This window comes from Cryptomeria japonica, chromosome 3, assembly GCF_030272615.1.
Source record: "Cryptomeria japonica chromosome 3, Sugi_1.0, whole genome shotgun sequence".
Classification (NCBI taxonomy): Eukaryota; Viridiplantae; Streptophyta; class Pinopsida; order Cupressales; family Cupressaceae; genus Cryptomeria; species Cryptomeria japonica.
The window spans coordinates 992,660,336-992,672,136 of NC_081407.1; the positions used below are offsets into that span (position 1 = coordinate 992,660,336).

The 11,801-nt window shown below is 35.9% G+C and overlaps 1 protein-coding gene across 1 annotated transcript; it reads right to left on the reverse strand.

The window, feature by feature from the left end:
• Positions 1–8,853: 8,853 nt before the first annotated feature.
• Positions 8,854–9,910, reverse strand: LOC131036749 (uncharacterized). Its single transcript, XM_057968722.2, has 3 exons — positions 9,821–9,910; positions 9,540–9,750; positions 8,854–9,430 (listed from the first exon to the last, which is right to left on the reverse strand). Exons 1-3 carry the CDS (start codon positions 9,908–9,910, stop codon positions 9,120–9,122), a joined length of 612 nt encoding a protein of 203 aa, XP_057824705.2. The 3' UTR covers positions 8,854–9,119.
• Between the last annotated feature and the right edge of the window lie 1,891 nt (positions 9,911–11,801).

Below are 11,801 nucleotides of genomic sequence, written 5' to 3' on the forward strand. Positions count from 1 at the left end.
TCTCAAGCGTTTTGTCCTTGATGAGAATGGTAGAGACATAATTATCCATCAAAATGTGTTTGACAGTTGAATCATAGTTATATGATTCTCTTGTATAGTTGGTCTGCTCATTTGTGGCTTTATCTTTTCCTTTGTCATGTTTTGGGAATGGGTCTTTAAACATTTCATGTTCTTGATTGGATGAGTGTCCTTCAATCTCAATGTCACCTCTATCAATGAGATCTTGTATGATGTTCTTCAGTCGATGACAATTTTCTGTCTTATGACCTTTTCTTTGATGAAATTCACAATACTCATCATCATTCCACCAATTTGGTTTCACCTTTGGCTCATATGGAGGCAAATCTGGAATTGTTATTATTTTGTTTGCAACTAGCTTTTTGAAAACTAACTCTAGTGGTTCTCCCAATGGGGTGTACTTCCTTCGTGATTTTGAAGTTGTTTGAGTATTCACTTGATTGTTTGTAGAGCTTGATCCCAAAAAATGATTTTGGTTCGTACTGTATTGGTATCAACAGCACCATCATTGACTATGTTCTTGTTTTTATTCCAAAATCTTGGCTTGTCTTTTCCTTTAAAGTCTTCTTTGTTTTCTTTGAATATCTTAATTACTCCTTGTTCAATTAGGACCTTCTCTGTTGCTAAGCCTTTTTCAATGACGTCCTTGAAGGTGGACAAACAAGCTTTTCTTAGGTCATAACCAATGTATTTGTTAACATTTTGGGTGAACATCTCTACCATTTGTTTTTGTGGAATTTCACAAAAGCATTTGTTGGCTAGATTTCTCCATCTTTGTAAAAATGATGAAAAAGATTCTCCATCCTTTTGCTTGGTGTTGCACAAAGTAGTAACTGATATATTTGTCTCTATGTTGAATGAGAAATGCTGGATAAATGCCTCTGCTAAGTCACCCCATGACTTAATTCTATGTGGAAGCTGGGAGAACCATTCCATAGCTTGATCACCTAAGCTCTGTGGGAATAATCTCATCAAATATGTCTCTTCTACTGCTACCTCAATGCAAGATGTGAAAAACTATCTTATAGGTGCCTTAGGATCCCCTTTTTCTCTATACTTATCAAACTTAGGTGTCACAAAGTGTGTAGGAAATGGAGGCATTGGAATGCTTTTGTCAAATGGATAGGGACATATGTCTCTCATTGTGTAAGTTGGCTTTGGTGTATTTATGTCCTCCATTTTCTTTTGTAAGTCGTTAATTTGCTGCTCCAAATTGTTCTTAGGTGGAGATCGACTTCTTGGACTATACCCCATGCTTAAACCACCGGGTGGAGGAGGAGAATATTGCATAAATGGATGATATTTATCATACACATGTTCATATGGAGGAGGTCTATAATGATGATGTGTATAAAGACCACTTGGTATAGAGTCATGATGAGGAATATAATATCTTTTTTGTCCATGTATACCATACTCTATAGGCATGTCATGAGTTTGTTCTAATGTGTTTCCCCAAAATTTGACACGAGGTTTCCTTGTGTACAAATTTTGATCATGCCTTTGGATATTCCATTCATGATTCTCTCCAGAAATGGCTTTATGATTCTCATAATTTTAAGTTTTGAGTAGAAGGGACGATCATCTTATAATAAATATATATCTATGGTCAATGAACTTTATTGTCATCTACATTGTTGAGAAAATGTTTGCCTTCGTCCTAGTTGTAATCTAAGAATTTTTTTCTTATCCAATATTTAGTTTTTCATAACTTCCTATTCAAGACTATGTTATAAGGTTCCTTTTGGAAAAAAAAATTGATACAACTGTGAGAATTTTAAAAATAGAAAAATAAATACTATAATAAGAAAAAGGATAATTTGAATGATAATAGATTTGATATCTCTCTTTATCTTATATAGATCTTATATGAAAATAAAAAATCATAATGTGCAAATCATTGAGTATAAATATTCTAATTGAATACCAAAACTAATTTCCTTTTCACAAAAAAAATAATACTTATTTTAATTGATAAAACTAAGAATCACAAAATGAGGAGGTTCATATAAGTAGTCTTCTTCAAATTGGTGGAAAATTTCTCTTCATGATCATCTTATGGTGTTTCAAAAAGATTCAGTTATTGAGTTAGGGGATTTGGAGCTTCTCTTGTCCATTTTAGAAACTTATCCATCTAGGCCTAATTGGTACTTAAATTAAAAATGTGACAAGGCTCACTCACAATCTTTGGAAGATTATATTTATATTCATGAAAATATTTTTATAAAAATAAACAAGGAGGATAAAGAAAGATTCTTATATAGAATATGGTGGGGAGATCCAACCAATATTGTTCTCTTTAAAATAAAATAATTTACTAAGGTTGTAGTTGAAATTGAATTCAATTAGAATTTATCTTGGTCAACACCAAGAAAACCAAGGATAAGCAATGAATGTGATTTCTTAGAACATAGAAGGATTACACTCCCCAACCAAGAGTCTTTATCTTTGGATAGTCATGGAAAAATATAATCTGTAGTTCATTTTATTACAAGAAACTAAGTCCACGAGTATAGATAACTCCAAATTTTTGTTAAGGCTATTTAGAAAATAGTTTGTTTTAATAATGGAATCTAAAGTTTCAATTGGAGATTTGGATATAATCTAGAATTACCTAATGAACCCCATGTTTATCTTCTAACTCTTATATGATTGTCTATGTAATTTGTTTAGATTTGAAGAGAAAAAATTCCTTGTTAATTTTAATGTTTGTCAATCCTCTCAATAAAAGAATTCTTTACCAAACATCTCATGAAAATCCTTTAGGAACTAATTTTCTTTATCTCTCTTCAAAATATCTCAACTACAAGCTATGTTGAGTTTTCTTTAATAAGACCCTAGTTTTGATCATAAAACTATTCATTTTTAGACATAAGGATCTTCAATGGGTTTAATGCAAGTGTGTTGGACATTTATTACTAAGCAAAAGAGCATGTCAATATAATAGAATAATATTTTGAAACATCATCTAGTACATATTTTTGACAAGATATTCCAAGTTCTATCTCTATTATGTTATGCACGTCAAAGATTTTTCTCTAACTAACTTCATTGGAGATTTTCCCATATCAAAAGATTACCCAATATATTCTATTCACCTATTTTGTCACATAATTTTATTTTCAAGAGTTGAGTCTTCATGCTACATCAAGAACTATGATATACAACTTAGTTATTATAATATAATGTACAAATTCTTGATAACTATAGCCAATGTATAAGCCTCTTTTCCACATTTGTATATGTAAGATTTTCATATTGAAAATGAGTATTCATGAGTCTAATTGGTCTCTTGCCTCCTCCTTCCTTTCTTTGTGTTAACATAGTGGCATAAGTATGAGGCCTAATGCATAAAAATAAGTATAGAAGTGATTAGAGTAATATGGATTGACCATTAGTGGAGCTTTAGTTATGGTTTCCTTGATATTAGAAAAAGAATCCTTTTCTTAGGGTATCCATTCCACTTTTTTTATTATATTTTAGCATGACATTGAGTGGTCTAACTATCTCAAATAAAACTAGTTATGAACTTGCACAAAAAATGAGATTAGAAAAAATAGAACTTGATATCCGTCTTACTCACTCACAAATAATTTTTGAGTATGGCTTGTACTCTCAATAGATCAACATAGATCTCCTTTTTCTAAAATGAGATGACCTAGTAGCTTCCCTTCAAGCGAAAAGGTATCATCTTATATGCAAAAGTTTCCCATTTAATGGTGAAAGATGTTTCCAAGCTATCTTCATAGTTTACCATTACTTAATTGTGCCCAAAATATCCATCAAGAAAAGACGAGAATATACAACACTTTATCTAAGAAGGTAGTGGGTAGTTATTATTTTTTTAAGGATTTATTAACATATCTAAAGGTCTTCAAAACTATCAAAGGTCTTCAACCTTCCTCTACTAATGTATTTTGCACTCATCAATAGTTTGTTGATGACACTATCCTCATGGGATACTCTTCGGTCAAGGAGGCTGATGCCTTCAAAACAGCTCTTAACTCCTATGCTTTGGCTACTGGTCAGCAAGTCAATTGGGACAAATCGGCTATGCACTTCCTCAATACTCTGATCACAAGATAACATAAAATTGCTAACATTATTGGGTGCAAAGTGGAAATGCTCCCTTCCACCTATCTGGGCCTTCCTTTAGGGTTAGCTCCCCCAAATTCCTTCTAGAATATGCTTATTGGTAAAATTAATAAAAGACTTGCTGGATGGAAAGGCTCAATGTTATCTCAGGCTGGGAAAATGCAGCTCCTTCAAGCTACTCTTCAAAATCTCCCTGTTTATGCACTCAGCCCATTTGTTATCCCGGTTAAATTTGCTGAAGATATGGAAAGAATCCAAAAGAGATTTTTATGGTCAGAAGTGGAAGACAAAAAGAGAATACCCTTGGTTGCCTAGGAGAAAGTGTGTAGACCAAAGAACAATGGAGGGCTGGGGATTAAAGCTATAAAAACCTTTAACAAAGCTCTTCTTGCGAAATAGTTATGGAGAGCCTATGATACTAGGAAAGATTGGAATCAAATCTGGTTTGACAAATATATTTAGAATCAGACTATCCAAGGGATCCTTAACTCTGAAGATATCCCTGCTGGATCCTTCATCTGGAATAGTATTACCAAATCCATAAAAGTGGCAAAAGCTAGGGCTGGATGGGTCCTTGGAAAAGGTGGCAGAATAAGGTTTTGGGAAGACCCCTGGATGAAGAATGAAGCCCTTTATGATCAAAACAACAGTCAAATTATTGAGGAGTGTAAAAGGAGGTTTGGGCTTATGGTATGTGACTATTAGAAGGAGGACTAGTGGGTTAGGTTTAATGACCTCCATTCTAGATTTTCCTCTCTCCAGAAGGAGTTGTTATCCTTTTCCCCTAACAAAGGCTATGATGATGTTATCCTCTGGAAAAGTGATCCTAAAGGTGAATTTACTATTGCTTCTGCCTATAAAAACACCTTTTCTCAAACCAGCAATCCCATTTGGGGTAAAGTTTGGAACAACATTCTGATCCCTAAAGTCAACATTTTCTTTTGGCTTGCTTCTCATAATAGTACCCTTACTCTTGATAATTTAATCTGAAGGGGTTTCAAATTCCCTAATAGATGTGAGCTTTGCCAGAAGGAGGGGGAATCAGTTGATCACCTCTTCTTTCATTGCTCCTTTACCTGTGATATTTGGTGCAAAATGTGGGAAAAATGGAAAATTAACTAGGTCATGAACAAGAGCATCAAGGATATTATCTGGCAATGGAATTTTCCAACCAAATGCCAAATCATCAAGAGCCTTTGGTCTTTGACCCTCCCCATGATATGCTGGGGCATTTGGAAAGAAAGGAATAATAGGATTTTTAGGGAAGTTAAGTGTAATACTCAGGTGGTCTTTGAAAAAATATGTAGGGCTACAAAGGAGAACATCAACATTCCTCACAAGAATAATCAGCAATGGTCTATTACTGATATGAATGATATGGAAAAAGACATCCTTATCGAATGGAATCTAATGCATAAGGTCTACAGATCGGAAAATAAGAAGAAGAGAGATAACATTGTTTGGCGGTTTCCCAAATATGAGTAGATAAAGGTTAATTTTGATGGGGCGGCTAAAGGGAGCCCTAGAAATCCTGGTGGAGGAGGAGTTATTAGAAATGCTCAAGGAATTTGCATTGCTGTTTTTGCTTCTCCTTTTGGGACCCAAAATAACCATGTGGCTGAAGCTCTGGCAATGCTAAAGAGCCTCCAACTACCTTAGGAATTCAAATTCAAAAAAATTTGGCTCGAAGGGGACTCTTCAAACATCATACAAGCCCTCAAAGGTACTAGTTCTGTTTCCTGGAATATTTCCAATTTAATTAAAAATGCTAAAGATATTTTAAATAACTATGTTAGCATTAGTATAACTCATACCTTTAGAGAGGGCAATAAGGTTGCGGATATCCTAGCCAATGAAGGGGTCAATTTGGAGAAGGGTGTCAAATACATTGGAGAAACTCACATCAAACGGGAGGTTAAAGAGCAATTATAATTTGATCGCATAAATGGGACAAGTTAATCTCATGATTTATTTATGGGGAACGAGATCCAAGGATAGATTTTGGGGGCAGATTAACTGTCAGATTATGAGTGTTTCTAGGCATCATAACCAAGATCATATGTGTGTGAAAGATTATAGTAATAATAGCTGGGTTTGTGTGGACATAAGCAGCAATTTCAAAACCACGAAAGAGTCTTTACATGGAGAATCCAAAAATAACAAGTTTTCAGAGTTTTATCTACGGATTGAGAATTACAGCAGAGGATATCTTTACTTGGAGCTTAGAATGGGAGGTAACCTAAATAGGAACGAGCCTCCAGGTTGCGAGAATTGGAAGAGTGAAAGAAAGGTCTGGAGAAGGCTCCACAGACACGGCTTCACTGACTATATGGAAAAGCTTCACGGAAGCAGAAACTCTGTGTCTTACGATTTTGCTAAAAGCTGGAGTAACAGCAGAGCCACCCTATTTGGGGAGATTTGGCAAATTGATGAAAACTTGATTACAGAGGTCACGTGACTCAAGATGGAGGGGACTAAATTCTATAAGGATCGGAAGTATGTAGTTGAGGCTTTCAAAAATTTCCCGAAGATGAAGGATGAGAAGGGCAAGCTCGCGAAGAAGGACAACATCTCCTACTACACCCCCTAGGAGGTAAAGCCTTTCTAGAAAAAAGTTCTTAGGGCTTTAATGGAATATTTGACTATGGATGGCAGATTTACAAAAATTTATAACTATCATTTCGCTATCCTGAACTATTTCTGTCACGAGGCTAAAATATCCTTGCCCTTCTATTTAGCATCCTCTCTAAATGAGAGCCTTGCCGACTATGCTAAAAAGCCTAATTCCTATCCATTAGCTCACCAGGGACTCATTCTGCTTATTTATGAACATATTAAGGATAAGGCTAGGGCAACCAAGGATGATCCTTTGATCATTAACGCTCATATATCTGAGAAATGCAAAGACTCTGACTCGAATGGGGATCAGCCGAGCACCCCCACCCATAAAAAAGGAGAGCTAAAACAGAGCATGAAGAAAAGGAGGTGCATTGTGATGAAGAAGAGGAAAAGAATAAGGACACTGATACTGAAATGGAGCCAAACAAGGATGAGAACAATGGTGAAGGGGAGGAAGGTGGTTCTGAGAACTCGCACTCTAACCCTAAGGGTTCAGAAAGCGAGAATGAGGCTCTGAATCTTAAGGAGTATGACAACCCTAATGCTGAGGAGATTGAATAGAGCAAGGACTCTGCGGATACCATCTTGGACACCGCCCACAACTACACTCTTGAATTCTTCAATTTCTAGAAATGGGTTGTTGAAAACATCACCAGTATGCAGGGTAAGCAAAGGGAGCTAGAAGATAAGATCAATAAGCTGATTAAGATGTCCGACTCTGGGAAACAGAATGAGGATACGGAAAATAGTGAAGCGGAGGAGGAAATGGAGATGGAGGACTGGCTGGAGAAAGATCTGATAAAAGGTGACCTGAAACATTCGGAGGATGTTATTAGAACTATGAAAGAACAGGTGGAAGAGGACAAAGACAACATCAACACCCGAATTGCCCGTAATGAGAAGGCACTGAAAAGCCTTATGAACCATAGCCTCCAGGTCCTTAAAGTTTCTTCCCAGAATATGAATGCACTGGTGGATCATTTGGAAAAGAAAAATCAGGAGAAGAACCTAGTAATTATAGAAGATGCTCCAACTTCCAGCCCTACCCACCAAAACCCTAGGCACAGAACTAGGCAAACTACTGCTAAGAAGGACATGAAAATGAAAGAGAGTCAGATTGGACAGGAAAACAAAGACCTGAGGGAAGCGGCCAAGGTGATGATGCTCTTGGTACAAAATGCTAAGGAAACTATGAAGAGTTTTTAATTTTCTTGTAATGCTGGGCTTGGGGTCAATTTCTTGTTGGCCTCTTGCTGTCCTTTTCTCTGCTGTTGGTTTTTTTGCTGGTCTTTTGCAGCTGTCTTGTTTTGTTTCCTTCTTGAATATCTTTTGAATGTAATCGGGTTTCGGGTCCCTTAAAACCTATTTTTACTTAATAAAAAACATATCTAAAATTAACTCATAGCTTAATCTCTTCATTTTTTTTCCTAACTTGTACAAGATTGACAAACAAAGTAGAATGTGTGACAAGAAAAATTAAGTAATTCAAAGCAACTTATGTACCACCTAAAAAATTAGGGGTTCCAATAAAGCATTTATTAGTCAGTGCTTCTATCTAAATCGTTTGACACTAGGCTTTAAGAGGATTATTATAAGCAATTATGAAGGTATTATATATTTTCAAGTATTCATAGCTCCATGCTCTCACATTATGATAATCTCAAAGTCCTAGATGATGCTAACCTTTTCTTCTCTAGTACATACCTTTTCAAGGAATATGTTCATGGCATTTTTCCAAGACAAAAATGGGTAGATTAATAGATAAGATTCAAGGGATTGAGTACAATCATAAGAATATAAGTAAATGAACAAGATAAATGCATAACAATTTGAGAACATAAATAAAACAAAAAAATTATACAATTAATGAATATCTCTATATATATCAAAATACTCCCCTAAAAGTAAACACAAAAGTAAACAAAAAGACCACTGATATAAATATCACCATTAAAAACAACCTAGATAATAATAAAATAAAAATGAAAAATCATTGTTCTATGAGGATTCGTTGGGTTCTCTCATGGCGGCTCTTCATAGCAATGAAGATATTCAAAATAGATAGAGCACATTACGACTAAGCCGCGAAATTACATGTCTATGCTTTAGGTCGTCCCTTTGATTACTTGTTCGGATGGACAATTCGTTAGATTGTGAATCTTGTTAGGTATTCCATTCATAATTGTCTCCAGATGGGCTGATCATCTTATAAAAAATATATATATCTTTGGTCGACGAACATTTTCGTCATCATGCTACCTTAGCTCTACTTGTGTAGGCAGCAACTGGTTACATGATCTACAGATAGAAAGCTGCGTCGTTTTAGGACCAAAATTTAAAAAAGGCTATGTCCCACGCTAGGCAATCCCAACGTCATCAAATTCCGTCTAACACATGGGCAGAGAGGGGCCCAGCCATTTGGCTTCCACGTAACGATATTTCCTCCATGGCGGCAGGTGCAATCCTTCCGCTTTCAGCGATATTTTGGCCGCGTCACACATGATCTTGATCATCGCACGGAGTTGATCTGCCCTTCCCACAAAGCAACTAGGTAGCATTTGTAGCAGCGCACTGTACTCCGCCGTGGGTCGAGCAATCTCAAATTGGGACCTGAAATCGATGTCCACCAGCAAACGATCGTTGCTATTATACTTCAAAGAAGGCGCCTCCGTATTCACAACGATGTATTCGTAATCGCCTGCTTCAAATCAGATATAAATTCGATCAGAAATAAATGGGGGCACATTTTAGTCTTTGTACCGTTCAATAAAATGAAATGTAGTTCATCGATTAACAGAAAGAGCCACCTGCAGGGTAGCTGTTAACTTGCTTCCACTGCGACTTGCAAATACGTGCATCGTAGCCTGCGCATCGCAGCCTCTTCATTACGAATGGTCGCGCATTGCTTTTTCCGCGGCTCTCCATCCCACTAGAAAGGCCGGCCTTTTCTGTAGCTTTTATAACATTTTGAAGCAATATCGCCTCTAGATTTGTATTGTCGGAGGAGGAAGGGACAGCCTGCACATTAAAAGGGTTATAAAAGCCATTCAGAGAAATATTGAAGCAGAATTTGAATGTGATAATTTACCTTAACTATGAGTGAGAGCCAGTCTGCCAAAATAGGTATGGTCAGTCGTCGGTCCGAGCCATCACCATCCTCTTCCTCAACAAAGCTCATGTCTATTGCTTTGACGCTTACGCTTGTGTTTCCAACTGGATTTGCACAGCCTTGCTCTAATGGTTTCGTTCAAATAATAATTGACTCTCTTGGCTTTTATGCGCTGTAAATTTGGCTGAAGCAGGGGCATATGACTCCTACCAGCACTGGGAAGGTGGCTTTTTTGGGGTTTGAAGGGTAAAGTGTGAAGGAGGGCCAGACAGAAGTCGGTGGTGTAAGCGGCAAATTCCAATTGCCAATGAATTCCCATACAAGAGGAATAGCCGTGTGTCAGAGCAGCAGTTGTTTGGGGTGAATGACAGGCGAGTCAGCATTTTAGAAAGCCTAATGTAAAATAGTGCGAAGAGATATGCCTCTTGCAAAACGAATATGCGCGGGAGAATGGCGTCATGGATGAGGAATGACGATGAGGATAAGAATGCAATATGGATAATTTTGTATATAGCCTGGCTTTATCAATTCGTTTCCAAGCAAAGATGATTATAATGATCTTTTGATGTTTGCTGCTGCCAACGGTTCTTTTAAATTAAGAATATTATGATCTAGCAACTTTCCACATGAATCATATTTAAAATGCATTGCTCTTGACCTTATGCCGAGATGAAAACTGCAAACCCTAACATTTAATTAGAGAGTTGGAGTTTTCAAATAATTTTAAAAGTTCAAATGTAATAATTGTTCCCTTATTCTATTATTTAGCTTTTCCAAAACTTTCTACTCTGAGTATGTTGTAAGGTTTTACACTTACTCTCTTTTATATATAGTCTATATCTGTATAAGAATTTAAGAACAATAGTATATATATGTGTATTTGTATATTTAAATTGCTAATTCATCAAGAATCTTAGGATTAAGAATTATTCATTTATTTTAGTATAGCAATCATATTAGACATTGACAAGGAAAAATAATAGGGAGATATAGGATTATGAGTCCCCTCAATTGAGTAGACACCCATTGAGTTGGCTATTTGTGGGCTCCCATTGAGATGGTTTCTTCTGGGCCAAGGGGTCAGATTGACTTGATTGGTTGTTTGATGCACTTGGGCTTAGTTGTGGAGGATTGTCTCCCAACATCCTATGGCAATTTCCCCTCAACTTTCTAATATGGTTGAAATAGTGTGTATGTTTATAGTAGGAAACTTCATTATCATTTGTTTGATGTTAATTGATTATTTTTCCTAAATTCAATTACTATTGTGTAATCTAGTGAAAGAATACTCTTGTTAAATAAATTGCATTGTTGGATTTTTTATTGTTTGGGAAAAATTAGTTATATGCCAAAAGTGAACATTACATCATGAGTCTAATTGGTCTGTCACTTGCTTAGTCCTCTTTTTGTGTTAACATGGTGACGTAAGTATGACCTAACACATATAAATAAAAATAGAACTGATCAGAGTATTATGGATTGACCATTAGTCGATCTTTGGTTATGGTTTCCTTGATCTTATTAAAAGTATCATTTTCTTAGGGTACCCAATCCACTTTCTCATCAAGTTTTAGTATGACATTAAGTGATCTAACTATCTCAAATACAACTAGTTACGAACTTGGACAAAAATTGAGCTTAGAAAAATAGGACTTGATTTCCTTTTTACTCGTTGTTGAATGAAATTTGAGTATGGCTTGCACTCTCCCTAGATAAAATGAGATGGTTTCCCTTCAAGATAAAAGACATCCTCTTATGCACAAAATTTTTTCATTTAGTGGTGAAAGAAGTTTTCAAGATATCTTCATAGTTTACCATTACTTGGTTTTGTCCAAAACATCCACCAAGAAAAGACATCATATATGATTTATTGAGAATATACAATACTTCATTTAAGAAGGTAGTGAGCAGTTGCCTTTTCTTAATGGAATTATTAACACAACTTAATCTCTTCATTTTA

Bases quoted from the DNA above. Each gene is read 5' to 3' on its own strand.
- LOC131036749 (XM_057968722.2), bottom strand. From the start codon at position 9,910: ATGAGCTTTGTTGAGGAAGAGGATGGTGATGGCTCGGACCGACGACTG. The intron at 9,751-9,820 runs GTAAATTATCAC...TTTAATGTGCAG, and splicing joins GGCTCTCACTCATAGTTAAG to GCTGTCCCTTCCTCCTCCGA. The intron at 9,431-9,539 runs GTGGCTCTTTCT...GATTTGAAGCAG, and splicing joins AGTTAACAGCTACCCTGCAG to GCGATTACGAATACATCGTT.